Source organism: Bos grunniens, chromosome 5 (genome assembly GCF_055505025.1).
Source record: "Bos grunniens cultivar Pamir isolate PY7600 chromosome 5, Bosgru_T2T1.0, whole genome shotgun sequence".
NCBI lineage: Eukaryota > Metazoa > Chordata > Mammalia > Artiodactyla > Bovidae > Bos > Bos grunniens.
This window is the reverse complement of record NC_141169.1, coordinates 102,314,546-102,337,116: the sequence shown is the minus strand read 5'-3', so window position 1 is coordinate 102,337,116 and position 22,571 is coordinate 102,314,546. Positions and strand designations below refer to the sequence as shown.

The 22,571-nt window shown below is 41.0% G+C and overlaps 1 protein-coding gene and 2 long non-coding RNA genes across 5 annotated transcripts; 1 reads left to right on the top strand and 2 right to left on the bottom strand.

Annotated features, from left to right (window-relative positions):
- Positions 1–775: 775 nt before the first annotated feature.
- On the top strand, positions 776–7,832 carry GDF3 (growth differentiation factor 3). Of its 2 annotated transcripts, none has more exons than XM_086404246.1 (2): positions 776–1,502; positions 6,927–7,832. In XM_086404246.1, exons 1-2 carry the CDS (start codon positions 1,235–1,237, stop codon positions 7,751–7,753), a joined length of 1,095 nt encoding a protein of 364 aa, XP_086260372.1. In that variant the 5' UTR covers positions 776–1,234; the 3' UTR covers positions 7,754–7,832. The 2 variants fall into 2 exon arrangements, with proteins under 2 accessions (XP_086260372.1, XP_086260373.1); XM_086404247.1 differs by lacking the exon at positions 776–1,502 and adding an exon at positions 1,609–1,864.
- Positions 1,477–2,516, bottom strand: LOC147372794 (uncharacterized). The gene is made up of 2 exons (XR_015164915.1): positions 2,349–2,516; positions 1,477–1,535 (listed from the first exon to the last, which is right to left on the bottom strand). It is a non-coding gene; the product is annotated as an uncharacterized LOC147372794 (long non-coding RNA).
- On the bottom strand, positions 4,128–19,945 carry LOC147372792 (uncharacterized). 2 transcript variants are annotated; one of them, XR_015164913.1, is made up of 4 exons: positions 19,796–19,945; positions 19,575–19,605; positions 14,990–15,156; positions 4,128–4,452 (listed from the first exon to the last, which is right to left on the bottom strand). It is a non-coding gene; the product is annotated as an uncharacterized LOC147372792 (long non-coding RNA). The 2 variants fall into 2 exon arrangements; XR_015164914.1 differs by lacking the exon at positions 4,128–4,452 and adding an exon at positions 13,965–14,321.
- Positions 19,946–22,571: the final 2,626 nt, after the last annotated feature.

The following is a 22,571-nucleotide window of genomic DNA, read 5'->3' as shown; positions in this document are numbered from 1 at the left end:
ATGGGTGGACAGTGGTCTGCTGTGGGGTCAGGGGCACTGAATACAATGGTCCCGGCCTAAGTCCTTTTGAAGGAGGTTCTTCAAATAGGTGGTATTTAAAAATATGTGGGAGAGAAACTGACCAAATTCAGAGAGCCTCATGTTAAAGGGTTTGAGTTTATGAATGGTTACAATTTAGGGCAATGATTTGTGACCCCAAATCATTCATGACTCTAGAAAACTACCCCCTTTCCTACCACTCTCAAACAATTTAAAAGGTTCAAATGATAAATTTACATTAAACAGTTGCTTATTGCTTACAGAAATGAAAGGCAATGAAAAAATATATATATATTCTTCTATCTACTGCAATAATAAAATTTATCAAGATAAAAAATAGGTGGTATAAAATAATGTAAAATGATAATGTCTCTGTTTTCAAAAAGCTTGAAAGTTATTTTCTCTACAGACAAGCTGATTCTTCTGTAGCATCTGAAAAGACTTACAGTTGTTAGGCCAAAACAAAAAACCCAAACAGAAATTGATTTATGCTGCCTTGTTTAAGCTACTCAATAACCTCCATGCCTTTCCACATGTAATTCTTTCAGCCCCGAATGTCTACTAAGCTTTGCAGTTGTTTTTTTTTTCCGATGTGAATACTTAGTGTGCGCTTCCCTGGTGAAGCGCAGGGAAGAATCCGCCTGCCAATGCAGGACACGTGGGTTCGATCCCTGGGTCAGGAAGATCCCGTGGAGAAGGAAATGGCAACCCACTTCAGTATTCTTGTCTGGAGAATCCCATGGACAGAGGAGCCTGGAGGGCTGCAGTCCTTGGGGTCACAGAGTCGGACGAAGAGCGACTGAGTGCATGCATATTTGTCTAATTAGACTATGAATGACAAGACCTTGAGCTACTAATACATTTCCAGCACTCATCTCAGCGCCTTGCACATAATAGACGCTTAGTAAATGTTTGTTAAATTAGTAAATCTCCTTTCTACTCTGTCTACTGCTGACAAATTTCAGATGGTTGTAGAGTTAGCTCCATGCATGGGTAATCTCTTGTGAATTTTTTTTCTGGAACAGTAGAACTAGGAAAGAGGGAAAAAAAAAAATTCTGTTCTTTTGTATCCAATTGCCTTTGAGAGCTGGGAAGAGAGCAGTTCACACCTGATTATCATACGTCAGATAAATCAGCAGCACCTGAATTGCTGGGCAGCTCAGCGCTTAGAGCTCTCTGCGGCTTCACCTCAGCCATGCTTCCTTCCCTAGCAGCCTTGGCTCTCTGCCTCCTGTTCACTCTGGCCTTTGGCCAGACACTCCAATTCCATGAACATGTCTTTCTCCGATTTCTGGGCTTAGACAAAGTGCCTTCACCCAAGAAATTCCAACCTGTGCCTTCCATCTTGAAGAGAATTTTCCAGGCTCAAGAGGAAGCAGCCAGCACCGGCATCTCCAAAGACTTGTGCTACGTGAAGGAGCTGGGTGTCCGTGGGAATATCCTCCGGCTTCTCCCAGATCAAGGTGAGGACTTTGGAGTGTTTCCTAGAGGAGAATCTGGGGTGAAGAAAGGAATAAAGGGGGAGTAACAATGACTCAGATGGTGAAGAATCCACCTGCAAGGCAGGAGACCTGGGTTCCATCCCTGGGTTGGGAAGATCCCCTGGAGGAGGGCATGGCAACTCTCTTCAGTATTCTTGCCTGGTGAATTCCCCACGGACCGATGAACCTGGAGGGCTACAGTCCATGGGGTCGTAAAGGGTTGGACACGACTGAACGACTAAGCACAGCACAACAATGACCCAGGGGTTTGTGGAAGGCCATGTGCTGGCATTTTACCTGTTCTACCTAATTTAATCCCAGCCACCGTCCTGAGAGGAAAGCAGGTATTCTTAACAAGTTTTTAACAATGAGGAAATTGAGGCTCAGACAGGAGATAACTTGTAACCTATTCAAGATCATACAGCTAGTGTGTGAACAAAGCCAGGAGTCGAAATGTTTTATTTTGTTTTGTTTTCTGAATCAACAGCTTTGCGCTACAGTTTAGATAGTGGGGAGGAGGTGGGAGGGAGGGTGGAATTAGGGCTCGGTCTCCCCCTCTTGAGCCCACACTTTACGCATCCCGGTGCCTTTGAGCTCAGTGTGTCTGTAAATTTTGCTTCCCCCTCCTCACCTCCCCGATCCTTTGGATGGGTAGAAAAGGCTATTCTGGATTTGTAACTACAGAGGGATAATATATGCCGCTGTCATACCTTTTGGTACAAGGATCTGAGTAAGTGCCATTCAGTAATTTGTGAAACAGCCCACCCACCAAAAATTACCCAGATCAAGTGTTAAAAGTTGATTCTCCAGTCTAGTTCCTGCTCCCACCTGATTCTTATTCAAAGTCGGAGATGAGTGTTGTAATCTGCATTTCTATATAGACTCCCAGGTGGTTGAGATGCAGAATTGAGAGCTCCAGTTGGTTAGTTTTACAGCAACTGGAAATAAGATTTCTGTTCTAGAGGCATTTATTGGATATTTAACTAAATGCCAGGAAATCTGTAACACATGAAGATACAGAGACCAAAGTCTGCCCTTTAAGAGTTTATAGGAAGAGAAAAAAAAAGTTTATAGAAAAGACATCAACAGATGACTTCCATATGTCCTGCTAAGTGTCTCATTAGAGGCTCATGGCCTTGGGGGTGGAGTTTCAGGGATGAATTCTGGAGAGTTTTAAGAGGTGAGGGGAACTAGCTTAAAGGATTTTCCAAGGAGAGAGTAGGAAATAGCTGAGGCTTCTGCCTTCCCTTCCCCGTGGGAAAAAAATAATTTTTGTGATGATCAAAATTTTATCTAATGATATAGGAAAAGGACAAAATCTTGTAATCACTCCTCCCTAACCCTCCCCCCTCGGAGAAGGCAACAGCACCCCACTCCAGTACTCTTGCCTGGAGGGTTCCATGGATGGAGGAGCCTGGTGGGCTGCAGTCCATGGGGTCGCTAGAAGTCGGACACGACTGAGCGACTTCACTTTCACTTTGCACTTTCATGCATTAGAGAAGGAAATGGCAACCCACTCCGCTGTTCTTGCCTGGAGAATCCCAGAGACGGAGGAGTTGCTGGGCTGCTGTCTATGGGGTCACACAGAGTCGGATACGACTGAAGCGACTTAGCAGCAGCAGCAGCAGCAGCAGCAGCAACCCTTCCCCTGGAGAAAACCATTAATAGTTGTATATTTTTCCAGACTTTTCTTCTTTACATTTATAATATAAACTTGTAATATTTTTATAAATGGAATCATGCTATACATTCTTCCAATATTATGAACATTTTGTACAAGTAAGAGCAAATAGTGAACTTATCCCTATTTTAATGGTTACATGATACTACATTGTATAGACATAATGCTACAATTTATGTAACTGGTGCCCTGTTGATGAATATAAACATACGTAGTGTAGCTTTGTATCTATTGTGTACATGTGTGCACTTTTAGTTTTATTTCCATAGGATCATTTCTTAGAGGATTGTTGTATCAAAGAGTAGGCACATGTATACTTTTTTTTTACATTTCTACTTTTAATATACAGCAAATAGCCTCTAAAATTTATACTCCACAATGAGTGTATGAGAATTCTCACTTACTCTGACAGTAATCTCTTTAAAAATAGAAACTTATTGAGGTATAATGTACATTCAGAAGTGTGAGTGAATTGTAGGAAACAGCTCAGTGAATTTTTGCAGAATAACTAGCGCCCAGATCAAGAAATAGTACATGAACAGCACCCCAGAGGCTCCTTCATGCCCCCTTCTGGTTAATCACTGCTTCTCTACAGGGGTAATTTCTCTTCTGACATCTAACATCAATCACATACTAGTTTTGTCCTTTATTAACTTCCTGTCAGTGAAATTGTGAAATGTGTCCTTTCTCACGTCTGGCTTCTTTCACTCTACATTTGTGAGATTTATCCACAGTGTATGTATTTGTAGTTCTTTCTCATTGCTGTATAGGACTTTATTCTGTTGGTGTGTGGCAGTGTTCTTCTTGCTACACCGGGGGGTCATTAGGTAACAACACTCTTTCAGCATTTAACTTTTGTTAATCTGGTAGCAAAACAAGATCTTGCTCTTTTAATTTCTGTTTCTTTAATAAGGCGAAATGGTGCATTTTCAAATGAATAATGAATCATTTATTTGCTTATTTATTTAAAAGTTAGAATATAGTCTCTTTTTCTTCCAGCTTTATTGAGATATAACTGACATGCAGTGCTGTGTAAGTCTAAGGTATACAGCACAATGGTTTAATATATATATGTGTGTGTATGTATATACACACACACATATACATACACATCACAAATGATGATCGCAGTCAGTCCTATAAAGGAATTCCCTGACAGTATCCAGCGTTTAATGAACTTGGCATTTTCACAGTTGTGGCCTGGGTTTTGATATCTGGCCAGGGAACAAAGATCCTGCAAGCTGCAGAGTGCTGTCAGAAAATAAATAAGTTTAGTGAACATCTATCATCTCATTAGATACAAAGTTAATGACATAGAAAACAATTTTTTCCCTTGTGATTAAAAACTCTTAGGATTTACTTACTCTCTTAACTTTCATATATAACATACAGCAATATTGATTATATTTATCTGTTTATCTCAATGTGAATCATTCAATTTTATTTTCCAAATAATTGCCTATGTACATATTATGACCTTTTTCCTGTTTAGGATTCTTTTCCTTAATGATTTGTGAGGCCTCTTAATCATTCATAAAAGCTGTTTATAATTGCAAGTATTCTTGGTTGTCCTTTCTGCTTTTAATTTTGTTAGTGAAAAAATTTCATTAATGGTGTCTCTTTGAATACAGTTTTTTATATTCATGTTTTCAAATCTGTTCCTCTTTTCCTCTCTAGCTTTTAGTTATTTTTTTTTTTAATCATACCTAAGGCATCACCGACTCGATGGACATGAGTTTGGGTAAACTCCGGGAGTTGGTGATGGACAGGGAGGCCTGGTGTGCTGCGATTCATGGGGTCGCAAAGAGTCAGACACGACTGATCGACTGAACTAACTAACTAAGGAATGTGATTTAGTGATATGAGTAAAAAGTGAGACTAGTATATTAGGATTCGAACTACGAACAGGAGAGATCAACTGTGTAGAGAGGATGAGAAGGATAAGCTCTGTGAAAACTTCCTGAATTTGCTAGTTAGTCAACGTTCAAGACAGATGTTTATTTCAGTGGAGTAGTAGCAGTAAGAGAGCTGGAAAATAGGGACTTCCCTGGTGGTCCAGTGGTTAGGCCTCCAAGCTTCCACTGTAGGGGTCATGGGTTCAATCCCTGGTCAGGGAGATCCCACATGCCAAGTGGTGTGGTCAAAAAAGAAAGAAAGCAACAGAAGACTATATGGTAAAAGGAAGAGATAGAAAATATAGGCTTTTTTTTTTTTTTTTAAAGAAGATAGTTAACAAAACAAAACAGAGAGGGGACATTTTTGGTGATCCAGTGGCTATGACTCCACGTTCCCAGTGCAGGGGGCCCAGACTCGATCCCTGGTCAGGGAAATGGATCCTACATGCCACAAAAGTGGTATGTATTCAGGTATTCAAAAGTCCAAGACTAGAGGTTATTGGCACTGAAAGTGTCAGGACATTGTACTTCCACTAATGGGATCCAGGTTTGATCCCTGGTCAAGGAACTAGGATCCCGCAAGATGAGCTGTGCAGGCCAAAAAAAAAAAAAGAATTATCTAAGGATAAAACATAAGGGAACACCAGATAGCCAGTATTGGTGGGATGACAGGTGTTTGTTTTGAAGTCCTTCTTGACAGCATAGGACGTTCTTTGTGCCATGGGTTCCTTTGGCAGTTCTGTTGAAGCCAGTGAACCTTTTATCAGAATAATTGATTCTATACTGCTGTTGCTAAGTCGCTTCAGTCGTGTCCGGGCCGACTCTGTGCGACCCCATAGACAGCAGCCCACCAGGCTCCACCATCCCTGGGATTCTCCAGGCAAGAACACTGGAGTGGGTTGCCATTTCTTTCTCCAATGCATGAAAGTGCAACGTGAAAGTGAAGTCACTCAGTCGTGTCTGACTCTTAGCAACCCCATGGACTGCAACCTACCAGGCTCCTCCATCCATGGGATTTTCCAGGCAAGAGTACTGGAGTGGGTTGCCATTGCATTCTCTGAATTGTTTCTATGCCTAAAGTTAAATATTTAGAATTTTAAAAGAAGTCAATTAAATATGGAAATACATTTATAGAAATATTATAAAAATAAATGTGTGTATATTAATATAAATGATGCTTTTGTGCAACAAGTAACAAGGTCTAGAGAAGGGACTATACCATCAATTCAGAGTAGTTCAGGCATAAATGTTACTTTGAAATGTTTGCAACAACTTAATATATGAACATACCTATGATTTTTATTGGTAACAGTGTCATAGGCTCTTAGAATATTATTAAGATTTGTTGCCTATGTTCATAATTGAAAGAAATGATAAATTTCACTTAGAGTTTACTGAAGATAAAGATGTGATTCTTTTTCCCATCTAAGATGATAGACCTTCTAAGTCCTATTCAGGATCCCTTGGGGACCTGCAGTTATGAAGACAAGAATGTCTGGTCATAGATAAGGAGTAAAAGAAACAAATCCTCCCAAATGGAGGGTTTGAGTATAACTGAGATTTCTCATCCTCTTTTTATTTGCTGTTTTATTTTATTTTTCTGGCCACACCCCATGGCTTCTGGGATCTTAGTTCCCCAACCAGGGATTGAACCCATACCTCCTGCAGTGGAAGTGTGGAGTCCTTACCACTGGAATGCCAGGGAAGTCCTCCCTGCCCTTATTTTGTGTGTGTGGATATACATATACTATTTGACATTGATATGATCACACAGGTTGGGGTGAAGTGAAAAATCTCATGGTGACTCTCACATCTTTCGTTCCCATCTAGGTTCCTTCCTTTACTCCGAGAGCCTTTCGCACGCCTCCTGCCTACAGAAGCTCCTGTCCTTTAACCTGTCTGCCATCGGGGATGAGGAGCAGTTGACAATGGCCCAGCTGGGCCTGGACTTGGGGCCCAACACTTACTATAACCTGGGACCAGAGCTGGAACTGTCTCTGTCCCTGGTTCAAACGGAGCCCCATGTCATAGACCAGGCCACCCCGAAGATGGGTAAAATGTTTACACTGCAGTCAGTACCGTGGCCTCAAGGTGTCCTTCACTTCAACCTGCTGGATGTGGCTAAGAGGAATAATGACCCCCACAAGAATTTAGGTCTGTTTCTAGAGATAGTGGTCAAAGGAGGCAGAGCCTCGGGGGAGAATTTTCAGCTCGAGGGCACCTGCGCCAGACTGAGACGTTCTCTTCACACTTCACTGCTGGTGGTCACCCTCCACCCTGAGCAGTGCCGATCTCCCTCCCGCAAGAGGAGGGCAGCCGTCTCTACCTCGAAGGCTTCTTGCAAGAGCCTCTGCCATCGCCACCAGCTGTTCATCAACTTCCGGGATCTGGGTTGGCACAAGTGGATCATCGCCCCCAAGGGTTTCATGGCCAATTACTGCCACGGAGAGTGTCCTTTCTCACTGACCATCTCCCTCAACAGCTCCAACTATGCTTTCATGCAAGCGCTGATGCACGCTGTCGACCCGGAGGTTCCCCAGGCTGTCTGCATCCCCACCAAGCTGTCCCCCATCTCCATGCTCTACCAGGACAATGATGACAACGTCATTCTACGGCATTATGAAGACATGATAGTTGATGAGTGTGGGTGTGGGTAGACTGGCAGCAGTAGACTAGAAGGGGTGCTCTCGGGGTAAATGCTCTAATAATAAAACTACCTGGTTTATGACCTTTGGATCTGAATTGTCAGTATGTTTATGTTTACAGTTTATCATCATTATCCACGATTAATGATGTCCCCTGGTTACACACACACACACACACACACACACACACACACACACACACGGTCTTAATGAACTTAATTTCTGCATCATGCACCTGAGGGTATATTAGAGTCTAGATAGAAGGTATATTGATAGCCTATTATGGGCAGGTACTGTTCTATGCATTAACTTATAAATATATGTCACTGCTCTTTGAGGTAAGCATTATTGTTTATGTTTCATAGATAAAGCAGCTGAGATTTAGAGCAGCTAAACATCCAGTTTTTCTAGAGGCATCAACTTTGGGAGTTCCCCAGAAGTCCAGTGGTTAGGACTCCAGGTTTTCACTGCTACTGTCTGGGTTCAAGTCCCTGTTCAGGGAACTAAGATCCTATGAGCCTTCAGACTTGAATGAGGGAGCCTGATTAGCATAAGCAAAAGTCATAAAAGTTCACCTGTGAACCATTTATCATTATGTGAGTTTATAGTAAGATGCCAAGGGAAGAGGACCAGCCAACATACTGGGCTTCATTAAAAGTGCACCAGTAATTATATGAATGTATATTAGGAAATCAAAGGAAGGAATTAGTTAAAATTTAAATGCCAAGATTCAAGAAGCTTCAGATCTAGGTACTAGAGGAATTCTAGTTATTTCAGACTGGGCCACTCCTGTCAATATTCTTCAATCAGGAATCTGACTTATGGTTGGATCTGGCTTATTTGTAGTAAGCCATGCCAGGTCTAGTTTCTTCAGTCTGTAAGTTGCTCATATTAATTGGGATGATTCCAAACCATGTTGGCCAAACATGAAAAATCAGCCTGTTGGGTAAATTATTTCTGAAGCAAATTATCAGTAGTTTTACTTTATTATTTATTGAGCATCTATTATATGCCAATTATTGTACAAAGTCTTGGGAAATAAAAGATTTCTTGGGAAATTTCTCTGTAGTGTGTAAAATCTAGCATGTTGTGCTGTGCTTAGCGCTCAGCCATGTCTGATTCTTTGCAACCGCATGGACTGTAGCTCGCCAGGCTCCTCTGTCCACGGGAATTCTCCAGGCAAGAATACTGGAGTATGTTGCCATTTCTTCCTCCAGGGGATCTTCCCAACCCAGGGATTGAACCCAGGTCTCCTGCATTGCAGGTGGATTTTTTATAAGCTGAGCTACCAGGGAAGCCCTAAAATCTAGCATATTTGGCTTAACTTATTTTAATATCTACAAGTGAAAAAGCATATACCCCAATATGTGAATATTTAATTATTCAAATTGTAATAATGAACTATGTTCCTACATTGTTTAAGTGAAATATTAGCATATATGCCAATATATAAATAGCTCATTGTTCAAATTATATTTATTAACTACTGTATTACTATATGTACTTTAAAAGTTTTTTTTTTCAATAATTTTTTTGGCTGAGTGTGTAGCTTATGGTTTTTTTTTCTTTGTTTTGTTTTTTTAAATTCTTAGCTGTTGTGGCTCTTCATTGCTGTGCTTGGGCTTTCTCTAGTTGCAGCCAGAAGGGGCTACTCTTTGTGGTACCCGGGCTTCTCATCGCAGTGACTTCTCTTGTTGTGGAGCACAGGTTTTAGGCTCGCAGGCTTCAGTAGTTGTGGCTGGGGGGCTACAACGAGCCCTGACTTAGTAGTTGTGGCTCATGGGCTTAGTTGCTTCGCAGTGTGTGGGATCTTCCTGGATCAGGGATCAAACCCTTGTCCCCTGCATTGCAAGGCAGATACTTAACCACTGGACCAACAGGGAAGCCCCAGCATGTAGGATCTTAATTCTCCAACCAGGGATCAAACCTTGGCTCCTGAATTGGAAGCACAAAGTCTTAACCACTGCACCACGAGGAAGTCCCTGTCTGAAAGTTTTAAAGAGAAATTTTAACATTTTCTTTGCTCATCTCAGTGTTTCAGGAATAGAAATTCTAATATTTTCTTCCTCCTCACCCAGATATTTCAAGGTGTATTTCCCCTAGGCTACACACACCTACTTTCTAGACTTTTTTTTTTTTTGAGTACGTTGACCATGATAATTCTGTTATCCTGACCCCAGCCTTATGATGATCAACCTTTCATGGCCTTTCTTACCTCAAATATTGAGTTGCTTGGGTCAATTACTGAAATTGCAAGAATGTATCACTGAGACTTCCCTGGGGTGAGCCCGTGGTTAAGAATCCACCTTGCAAAGCAGGAGACAAGGGTTCAACCTCTGGGTGGGGAACTAAGATTCCCACATGCCGCAGAGCAACTAAGCTCACCTGCCACAACTGAGAGCGTCCCACGTGCTGTAGCTAAGACCCAATGCAGCCAAATAAATAAATACATTTAAAAAGAAGTGTGTTACCAAGTCGACTGGCCACAATTCTTGAGACTGCATTGCTAAATTTACTTTTGTATTGAGCTGAATTGTTACTAACAGATTTCCTGAGTCAAAGAAATAGATTGTGTGTGGGGGGATTGTCTGTTTTTAATAAGGCAATGGCACCCCATTCCAGTACTCTTGCCTGGAAAATCCCATGGATGGAGGAGCCTGGTAGGTATAGTCCATGGGGTCGCTAAGAGTCGGACACGACGGAGCGACTTCCCTTTCACGTTGCACTTTCATGCATTGGAGAAAGAAATGGCAACCCATTCCAGTGTTCTTGCCTGGAGAATCCCAGGGACGGGGGAGCCTGGTGGGCTTCCGTCTATGGGGTCGCATAGAGTCAGACACGACTGAAGCGACTTAGCAGCAGCAGCGGCATGTTATTTTTAAAATTATTTATTTTTAATTGCAGGATAATTGCTTTACAATATTGCTTTGGTTTCTGCACTCCATCAACGTGAATTAGCTGTGTGTGTGTGTGTGTGTGTGTGTGTGTGTGTGTGTGCGCGCGCGCGCGTCTGACTCTGTGTGACCCCGTGGACTGTAGCCCTCCAGGCTCCTCTGTCCATGGGATTCTCCAGGCAAGAATACTGGAAGGGGTTGCCATTTCCTCCTCCAGGGGATCTTCCCAATCCAGGGATCGAACCTGTGTCTCTTATGTCTCCTGCATTGGCAGGCAGGTTCTTTACCACTATCACCACCTGGGAAGCCCATACATAAGTCCCTTCCCTCTTGAACCTCCTTCCCCTTCCACCCTTTCCCATCGGTCTGGTTTGTTACAGAGTCTCAGTTTGAGTTGCCTTCATGTTATTTTTTTAAGTTACTGAAAAGATAGTGGTTATTTCCTTCTGCTAGTAGTTCTGCAGTTAGCAAGTTTAGTCACTCCTGACTTAAGTTATCTCCTGAGGCCATTACCACTCCTGAAGCTACACACACACACACACACAAACCATGCATTACTGCCTTCTGACTTGATTCTCTTCTTGTCCTGCTTCTCTGTTGGAATCTTAAATGTCCACTTAGATCAGTCTATAAATAGCATGTGCCAGGAAAGTCAAGTTGTATGCTGTGACTGGGGCAGAATGGCACAAAACAAATTCCAAAATATGTTATATACAATGTGTATAGCACAGCTATTTCAGAACATTTCAAGACTTAAGATCTTCTTTAATGGCAGGTCCATCCAAGTACCACAGGCCAGTTTGATTTGATAATTTCACCATCAATTTAATTCATTTAAATTCAATTTGACATTTATTGAATACCTTGAAAGGTAGAAAGAAGGGCACAAATTCTGCCTTAGGGTAGTTTATTATCAAGTGATGTTCCAGCTAGATTTATAAAAACTAGTTCAAATAACTTCCATCAGGCTCTGATCTGTTTTAACACACTTTGACTTGTTTTTCAGATGTCTTGTCCTGTTTCTGATAAGTTGTATCATGGCACCTGATACTTTTCTCTTTTGAACACTCTTCTGTGGTGCTGGAGAAGACTCTTAGGGATCCCTTGGACAGCAAGGAGATCAAACCAGTCAATCCTAAAGGAAATCAACCCTGAATATTAATTGAAAGGACTGATGCTGAAGCTCCAACACTTTGGCCACCTGATCCAAAGAGCTGACTCTCTGGAAAAGACTCTGATGCTGGGAAAGACTGAGGACAGAAGGCGAAGGGCCCTGGTGACAGAGGATGAGATGGTTGGATGGCATCACCAACACAATGGACACGAGTCTGAACAAGCTCTGGGAGATAGTGAAGGACAGGGGAGCCTGGCATGCTGCATTCCATAGCGTTGCAGAGATTTGGACATGACTTAGTAACTGAACAACAACTTTACACTCCATTCTTTGTAAGCATTCTTCATCCCAGAGAGAAAGCCATAGTTCTATAACCTCGAGAACCATAGAAGCTGTCAGGAGACTACCTGATGCCAGCCTTGAGTGTCTTCAGATGTCTATAGATGAAAAAAAATGCAGGCTGTGCACATACTCTGATCTGTATCAACCACCCTGCTCCTTGTATGATAACTATAAGACCCCTTGCTACCCTCTCCAAGACAGACACACAGAGAGCATTAGCCCGCCATGGCTCACCTTGCCTGGCAAAGCAATAAAGCTATTCTTTTCTGCTTCACCCAAAACTCTGTCTCCTAGATTCAGTTTGGTCCCAGTGGATAGAGGCTGGATTTTGACAATAAACATTAGATTAGATTAGGCCTAAATTTTCTTTTAACATAAGAAAATATGGCATAAATAGAATATCAAGAGTTGTTTGTGGGTTGTTTCCTTGTTGGGGGCCAGCGTGAGGCATTCCACCCGTGACAAAGGTCATGAGGAAGGAGGCTCGACATACGCAAAGGCGGGATCGAGCCTCAGGAGTCCCCCTGGAAATCCTCGAGCATCTACCCCCATAACCAGAGCCTGCCTACTTTACTACTTTGTGCTCTCACCTACACCTCTGACTTTACGGGGGGCTGTCCCCCACTACCTCTTTCAGAGAAGGAGTTAACTTAGAGCTCCAGTTAATGATAATTCCTGGGCGTGATAGGAGTGTTTCAACCTACAAACTCCTCTGAAGGTTCTCTAGCCTGCCTGACAGGCTTGTCCGGCCACATGTGATTGCTCACAGCCTCCCAAACACGAGAGGCACGAGATGCTTTAAACCTTCTAAAAACAGGTTCTTTAGAAAAGTTAGAAAACCATTAGTATAAGTATAGTGGGCTGATTAGAACTTGTATTGATGAAGGGTTTTTCATTTGTTGAGCCAATGTTTGCTGCTAAGTCTCCACATCCCCTGCCCTTACACACATTAATGAATATATAGAATAAATAAGTATTAACCTTTGATATTAATCACGTTAGACCTTAGGCTAAGTAAATTCTTTTCTTAATTAAAACCCACTACACCCTCACCCTATAGGAATGTAACTTTATCTGGTACCTTCGGAAGGTGGAGTCATTTTTAAGAATAATCACCCCTGGAGAAATAAGTGTCCTGGTTGACTGACCGTTGTCACAAGGAGAGGGTCATAAATTGTCAGCAGGCCCCTTGGCCAGAAGATGATGTAACACCCCTAAGACCTCTGTATACATTTGTATGCAGCACCACCTGACTTTAGTAAAAGTCAGGACTGCTGTCCCCAGATGACTTTTGCATAACATCTCAGTGTATAAAAGTAGACCATGGAAAATAAAGAATTGGGATCAGTTCCTCAAAAGACTGGTCTCTCCATGTCTCTCTCTCTCTCTCAAACTCTGGCTGAGTCTCCATCTGGAGTGCAGAACCCGCCATGCTTACTAATTATGCCTGGGCTTCTAAGATCCGACCGGGGAGGCCTCAGTGTCTCCTCTCCTTCAGGAGAATGGAAGGACGCCTGCGGCCTACATAAGTGGTGCAAACTTGTCTTGAAGTTTTGTTGGTCTCCCGCATAAACCAAGCTACTCAGCCTCTTTTCTCCTCTGAATTTTCCTACTGAGCTATCCTCATTCTATTATTCTTTACATCTCTAATTAATATCTAATTGAAGCTATTGTATCCTGATCCTCGCCGACCTGTCCCCGCTTCGAATACCCTGGATCAGCCGGGGCTGGACCTCAGCAGTTTCCTTACCACTTCCTTTTTTACTAAAGACAATAATAAACACTTCAGCTAGTATCTCCATGGAGAAGGCAATGGCACCCCACTCCAGTACTCTTGCCTGGAAAATCCCATGGATGGAGGAGCCTGGTGGGCTGCAGTCCATGGGGTTGCTAAGAGTCAGACACGACTGAGTGACTTCACTTTTCACTTTCATGCATTGGAGAAGGAAATGGCAACCCACCTCAGTGTTCTTGCCTGGAGAATCCCAGGGATGGGGGAGCCTGGTGGGCTGCCGTCTATGGGGTCGCACAGAGTCGGACACGACTGAAGCAACTTAGCAGCAGCAGTATCACCAAGGTTTCTCTCTCTTTTTTTGGTCACCCTTTGCAGCATGTGGAATGTGGGGTCTTAGTTCGCTGGCCAGGGATTGAACCTATATGCCCTCTGCATTGGAAGTGTGGAGTCTTAACCACTGGACTGCCAGGAAATTCCCCTCACCAATACTTCTTACTGTAAAAAAAAAAAAATTTTTTTTTTTTTCTTTTTCAAGGTTACCACGATTACAGGAAGCCCCATTGGTAGCAATATTTAAGGAGACAAAAGTAGCAAAACATACTTGAACAGGATATTGTAATTATTTTACAGTCACATTTTCTTATAGTAAGTATTTGAGAAAAAGATTAAATTTATCTCTAGTATTCATTTGATTCAATCAGAAATTGGTGGAAAAAATGGAGACATCAAGGTCAGTGACACAGAAAAAGCCTGGACAGTGAAACACACAACAGTCATGCAAAATAGCTTTATCATAACTGTCATGGACTTGGAGAGTGTTACAGAGGAAAATACAAACACAGATTCACAGCTGTAATTCCTCATGTATTATTATGATTGAATACTAGTTTACAGCTTATAAAATCATCAGTAAACTCATTAGGTGAATTCTTTATATTCTTTATATAATTAAAATAAAAAATATTTTAATTATAACCATCCTGGTAATTAAGAAGTTGTATTTCATTGTGGTTTTGTAGTTTCCTGGTGATTAATCATGTTGAGCATCTTTTCATGTGCTTTTTGACTATCTATATATCAAAGTATTACAATATCCACTCTCTTAGAACTTGGGTTCCTTACAGCAAAACACTCAGACAAATAAAAATCTATGGGCAACTTACCAAAGTTCCATTTGGTTATTAATAATTACCGTGGTCTGTTATCATATCCTGTGACAATGTCTCTCAGGGGAGGTTACTCAGGCTAGCAGGCTTTCGGTGGAGATCTTGTGAGGATCCCCAAAGCAGTAGTGATCTCAGTAGATGGACAGCTTCACCCTTTCAGATATCTGGCATAATTGAGATAGGAGACATTATTATCTCCTGCACTGAGCCTTTTTCCCTAGGTGTTTTTTGTTATTGTTGTTTTTTAAAGTCTTTATTGAATCTGTTACATTTTTGCTTCTGCTTACCTTTGGTTTTTTTGGCCATGAGGCATGTAGGATCTTAGCTCCCTGACCAGGGATAGCACCTGCATTGGAAGAACCCTGCATTGGAAGAAGTCTTGACCACCAGGGAAGTCCCCCAAGGTGTTTATTAATATTGGATTTTCTTTATATTCATTCCTTTACCCTCAATGACCATTCCTCCTCTTCAGATACTAAATTTTATGTATTTGTTTGCCTCAATTAAAAACTAAAAAGAAAATACATATAACCAGTTGACCGTAGATGAGTAGCTTTATTTCCATGTAGAGGCCTTGCATGTGCTTCAAAGGATAAAAAGAGAAGGGAATTCCCTGGTGGTCCAGAGGTGAGGACTGGTCACTTTCACTGCCCTGGCCCTGGGTTCAACCCCTGGTTGGGAAACTAAGATCCTGAAAGTTATGCATTGCAGCAATTAAAATATATATATATATATATATGATTTATTTTATATATATATAAATAGAGAAAAAATCAAAATTAAGAGAAAGGCAGTAAAACCATAGATATGAATAAAACAATACTATGTAGCAATTGAACATTAACAGAATAAAATGAGAAATTATTTAATCATCCCAATACATGCAAAAACAATAATATGACAAATGTTATGTTAAATGTTATTTAATCATCCCAATACATGCAACAACAATAATATGACAAATAATATGACAACTGTTGGTGATTAAACTCTAAAAAAGTAGAGAAAATATTCTTTAGCTTGATGAAGGGCACCTGTGAGAAACCTATAACTAACATCACACTTAAAAATGAATAACAGAGGCAAGTCCCCGGAGATCCAATGATTAGGACTGGGCGCTTTCACTGCTGTGGTCTGAGTTCAATCCCTGGCAGGGAACTAAGATCCCACAAGCCACATGGCGTGGCCAAAAAAAACAGAACAGCTGAATGCTTCCTCCTGTTAAGAAATTATAAACCCCAAATATAGTCACTTATGTTAAGCCCACATTATTAAACCAAGACTTGATAGCTACCTAAACTAAATGCAGTTTCGACCTTGCCTAGGAATGTAATCTTACCAGGTCAGTCTGGAATTTCCCTGTCAGCACCAGAGAAGTAATGTGCCTAATAGACCTTTTATTCCCCCAAAGGAAGTAACCTTGCCAGAAAGAACCAGTTCATTTATGATTTCCTTGTCCCACATCCTCCCTGCTATTAAAAATCTTTCCTCTTCTGGAGTGCTTTGGAGCTCCTTTCTCTTGACTGGCTAGGCAGGATGTTGCCCAATTCATGAATCTTTTAATAAGACCAATTAGGGACTTCCCTGGTGGTCTACTGGTTAAGAATCCACCTTCCAATGCAGAAGAAGTGGTTTCAGAAATAAGAGCCCACATGCCTTGAGGAAACTAAGCCCATGTGCTGTAATTAGAGAAGCCCTTTAAGAAAGAGAGAGAGAAGCTCTTGTGCAACAAAGATATAGCTCGGCAAAAAAAAAAAAAAAAGAGAGAGAGAAGTTTAAAAAAAGCCAATTAGATTTTCAAATTTTCTCAAATTTTGTTTCTAAATACCCCTATGATTGGGAATAAGTAAGGACATTCCCTATTACCTTCTCCACTGAAGATTTTATTGGTATCCTTAACCATTCCAATAAGACAAAAAGAAGAAATAAAAAGGCACACTTGTTGGAAAAGAAGTTAGACTGTCTATATTTGCAGACAGCATAATCTTTGGAAAAGCCTAAAGAATCTACCAAAAAAAAAAAGAAAAAATTAGGAATAAGTGAAGTTAGCAAATTCACAGGTTGGTTATTTAGGGGAGCAAAATATACCCCTCTCAAATGTCTCTTTGGCATGTGGATTATTTCAAGTTGAAAACAATCAAAGTCTCAAACAAATAAAAACTCAACCAGAAACTTTGACTTTCCCCCTTAGCTGTCTAAAGAATTGAGATAAAGGGCCTTTTCCAGAATAGAGCTGTCACCAGAAATATCTGCCAAGAATATGGGTTGAGTGTGGTGGAGCGAGACTGAGCAGGACCTAGAGATGAGAATCCACTCTGGATCCCATTGTCTCTGTACAGCTCGGCAAACATCTCTTTACCATGTGGTTTTTCATTTCTCTGTGAATTATCTCCCTCCCGTTTGAGGTCGCTGGAGAAGGAAATGGCAACCCACTCCAGTATTCTTCCCTGGAGAATCCCATGGACAGAGGAGCCTAGAGAATTACAGTCTATAGGGTCGAAAAGAGTTGGACACGACTGAAGTGACTTAGAATGGATCTACACCTTTGAGGTCCCAAACCACTATCCCAGAATCTTCTTTTGTCTTTAGCTGATGTGAGGGCTTTGGCCATTGTGACAGGTGATTCTATTTTCCTGGGTCTCTCCCATGTATGCATACATGCTCAGTCATAAAGGACTCGTTGTGACCCCCATGGGCTCTTGCCCACCAGCCTGGTGGGCAAGAGCCCATGGGATTTTCCAGGCAGAATGCTGGAGTGGGTTGCCATTTCCTATTCCTGTGTCCCCCATGTATAGATGTCAAACTTTTGTTTGATTTTCTCCTGTTATATGTCTCATGTCAGTTTAATTCTTAGACCAGTCAGAAGAACCTAAACAAAGGTTACATTTCTTACAAAAAGTTACAAGGTGAATATACAAAAATCAATTCTATACTATCAATGAAGAGTTAGAAAATGAAATAAAAAAAAAAAGCCAATACCACTTATAATCAAATTAAAACCATGAAACACTATGGGATAATTTTAATAAACTATACAAGACACATACTGAATATCACAAAACATTGCTAAGTGAAACTAATACCTAAGTAACTGAAAGAACATAGCATATTTAAAGGTTAGATCCTGGGTTGGGAAGATCACCTGGAGGAAGGCATGGCAACCTACTCCAGTATTCTTGTCTGGAGAATTGTGGGCTAGAGTGGGATCCCAGTTTCCCAACCAGGGATGGAACCTACACCCTTTGCACTGAAAGTGTGGATTCTTAACCACTGGATTGCTGGGGAAATCCCCCTGCCAAATTCTTCCATTGAAGTTCTAACCCCTAATGTGGCTATATTTGAAAATGGGAGCATCTGAGAAACTACAGGTTAAATGAGCTTGTAAGGGTGGAACCCTAATCTAAGAGGATTAGTGTGCTTGTAAGAAGAGAGCTCCCCACCCTTCAGGCTGCACACACAACTAAAATTGAAAGTGTTGGTTGCTCAGTCATGTTCGACTCTTTGCTACCCCATGGACCCCATGGACTGTAGCCCGTCAGGCTCCTCTGTCCATGGGATACTCCAGGCAAAAATAGTGGAATGGGTTGCCATTTCCTTCTCCAGGGGATCTTCTTGACTCAAGAATTGAACCCATCTCCTACATGGCAGGCAGGTTCTTTACCATCTGAGCTACCAGGGAAACCTGCAAGCTCAGGTGAGAACACAGCAAAAAGGCTGTGTCTACGAGGCTGTAAGTTCTCACCAGAACCAGATTGGTTGGAACTTTGATCTTGCACTTCTAACCTTCAGAAGTCTGAGAAAATAAAATTTTTATAGTTTAACCCATCCATTTTGTGGTAGCTCTAGCTGAGTAATATGTAATATCCATATGGACAAAAGTCAACTCTGTCTCTTAACATCACACCACAAACAAAAAAATGGATTGTAGACCTAATATAAAAGCTAAAACCAAAACTACGAATACTAGAAAATAGAGGAGAATAGAATATCTTTGTGTCGTTTGAGTAGGTAATGACTTTGTAGACAAGATCCAAAAGGCACTAACCATTAAAAAAAAATTGATAAATTGAACTTCCCCCAAATTAAGAACATTTATTCTTCAAAAGACACCATTAAGGAAATGAAAATTCAAGTCAGAGACTAAGGAAAATATACATACAGATATATATAGATAGATACATATAAATATATACAGTATATATACAGGTATATACTAAAGAAAATATATATACAGAAAGCATATATACATATATACAGTATATATACAGGTCCTTTTTTTATTTTTATCTCCTTACTAATTTGTAAGAATTCTATACATATTTTAGATACAATTCCTTTATCATATGTGTATGGCAGAAAAAAAGATCTATAAATAATTAACAGGCACATGAAAAGATGCTCAACATCATTAAGAACCAGGGAGATGTAAATTAAAATCTACATACCCACAGAAATTACTGCAACTAGAAAGGCTGACCAAGTGTTGGGGAGGACATCAAATGACTCAGATATTCATTTCCTCCTGGTAGGAGTGTAAAGTATTATAACAGCCCAATAATATTCTTAAAAGTTAAATGCTTACCTATTTGATCCAACGATTTCACTCCCAGTTTCTTTACCCAAGAGAAGAAAATAAAAAACGTTACACAAAGAATTGTACACAGTGTTCACATCATCTTTCTTCACCATAGCCTAAAACTGCAAAATTAGCCTAAGTCCACTGAAGGATAAATGAATAAATAAATTGTAACATAACCCTATAATGGAATTCCAGAAATAGAAAGAAATGAACCACTGATACACCTAATCATGTAGATCAATTTCACGAAGTAGTTGAGCAAAAAATGTGTTGATGAAAAATTAATCAGTTCATCCAAGAAAGAATTGAAAAATTTTATTGCAGACAAATTTGAGGATTATAACCCAGGAAGCTCTTAGAACCATTCTGCTTATAAGAAGTTGAGACATAGTTCCTGTAAGTTTTTTGAGACAGAGGGCTGTACCTTAAATGACAGTTTACATAACCCAGATTTAAACCCCATTGTGGTGGGTCCTGTGACAAGATCAAGAAGGAATGTTATCTTTTAAGGAGTTGTCTTATTGATGCTAGGATTTGCAGTTCATGGTTGAGCAGGTATTCCTGCCAATGGGGGAGATTTGGTTCATGCATAATGTAGACACACAATTCACAGTGTGGAGAGGGGTGAGGTCAAAGGGTAGAGATTTTTAAAAAATTTATTTTCATTTTCAGTTGCCCTGGATCTTTGTTGCTGCACGTGGGCTACTCTCTAGTTGCAGTGAGTGGAATCTACTCTTCACTGCATTGCTCAGGTTTCTTACTGTGGTGGCTTCTTTTGTTGCAGAGCTGGGGCTCTAAGTACTTGGGCTTAGCCATTGCAGGGCTTCTGGAATCTTCCTGGACAAGGTATTGAACCTGTGTCCCCTGCATTGGCAGGTGGATTCTCATCCACTATACCACCAGAAAAGTCCCAGAGAAGAATTTTTATGTTTAAATTTTTCTTGTCTTGCCATAAATGTGAATTTTATTTTACAAAAGCAATCATCAAAGTTTGACACATTATATGATTCCTTTTGAATGAAATTATAGAAGAATCCAAACCAATCTTTAGTGATAGAAACATTAGTGGTTGCCTAGGACTGGGAGTGTGGAAAATTCTGAAAGAGATGGGAATACCAGACCACCTGACCTGCCTCTTGAGAAACCTATATGCAGGTCAGGAAGCAACAGTTAGAACTGGACATGGAACAACAGACTGCTTCCAAATAGGAAAAGGAGTTCGTCAAGGCTGTATATTGTCACCCTGCTTATTTAACTTCTATGCAGAGTACATCATGAGAAACGCTGAGCTGGAAGAAGCACAAGCTGGAATCAAGATTGCTGGGAGAAATATCAATAACCTCAGATATGCAGATGACACCACCCTTATGGCAGAAAGTGAAGAGGAACTCAAAAGCCTCTTGATGAAAGTGAAAGAGGAGCATGAAAAAGTTGGCTTAAAACTCAACATTCAGAAAACTAAGATCATGGCATCTGGTCCCATCACTTCATGGGAAATAGATGGGGAAACAGTGGAAACAGCATCAGACTTTATTTTGGGGGGGCTCCAAAAATCACTGCAGATGGTGACTGCAGCCGTGAAATTAAAAGACACTTACTCCTTGGAAGGAAAGTTATGACCAACCTAGATAGCATATTAAAAAGCAGAGGTATTACTTTGCCAACAAAGGTCTGTCTAGTCAAGGCTATGGTTTTTCTAGCGGTCATGTATGGATGTGAGAGTTGGACTGTGAAGAAAGCTGAGTGCCAAAGAATTGATGCTTTTGAACTGTGGTGTTGGAGAAGACTCTTGAGAGTCCCTTGGACTGCAAGGAGATCCAACCAGTCCATCCTAAAGGAGACCAGTCCTGGGTGTTCATTGGTGGGACTGATGCTGAGGCTGAAACTCCAATACTTTGGTCACCTCATGTGAAGAGTTGACTCATTGGAAAAGACCCTGATACTCAGAGGGATTGGGGGCAGGAGGAGAAGGGGACGACAGAGGATGAGATGGCTGGATGGCATCACTGACTTGATGGACGTGAGTTTGAGTAAAGTCCAGGAGTTGGTGATAGACAAGGAGGCCTGGTGTTCTGTGATTCATGGGCTCACAAAGGGTCGGACATGACTGAGTGACTCAACTGAACTGAGGACTGGGAGTAGAAGGACTGACTGCAAACAAACATGAAAATTTGGGGCAGTGGTGACAAGCTTAAATATCTTGATTATGGAGTGATTACAAACATATATGTTTATGTGTTTTTTTTAAATGTATAACAGGAACAGGACACTGACCTAAATTGAATATTTATATATTTTTAATTGGAGTATAATTGCTTTACAACGTTGTGTTAGTTTCTGCTGGACAATGAATTGAATCAGCTATCAGTTCAGTTCAGTTCAGTCACTCAGTCATGTCCAACTCTTTGCGACCTTATGGACTGCAGCACGCCAGGCCTCCCTGTCCATCACCAACTCCTGGAGTTTACTCAAACTCATTTCCATTGAATTGGTGATACCATCCAACCATCTCATCCTCTGTCACCCCCTTCTCCTCTTGCCTTCAATCTTTCCCAGCGTCAGGGTCTTTTCAAATGAGTCAACTCTTCCTATCAGGTGACCAAAGTATTGGAGTTTCAGCTTCAACATCAGTCCTTCCAATGAACATTTAGGACTGATTTCCTTTAGGATGGACTGGTTGGATCTCCTTGCAGTCCAAGGGGCTCTCAAGAGTCTTCTCCAACACCACAGTTCAAAAGTGTCAATTCTTCGACACTCAGCTTTCTTTATAGTCCAACTCTCACATCCATACATGACCACTGGAAAAACCATAGCCTTGACTAGACAGACCGTTGTTGGCAAAGTAATGTCTCTGCTTTTTAATATGCTGTCTAGGATGGTCATAATTTTTCTTTCAAGGAGCAAGTGTCTTTTAATTTCATGGCTTCAGTCACCACCCGCAATGATTTTGGAGCCCCAAAAAACGTCTGTTACTGTTTCCACTGTTTCTCCATCTATTTG

Excerpts from the sequence above, each read along its gene's own strand:
- GDF3 (XM_086404246.1), top strand. The coding sequence starts at position 1,235 with ATGCTTCCTTCCCTAGCAGCCTTGGCTCTCTGCCTCCTGTTCACTCTG. Across the intron at positions 1,503-6,926 it reads CCGGCTTCTCCCAGATCAAG|GTTCCTTCCTTTACTCCGAG; the intron begins GTGAGGACTTTG and ends GTTCCCATCTAG.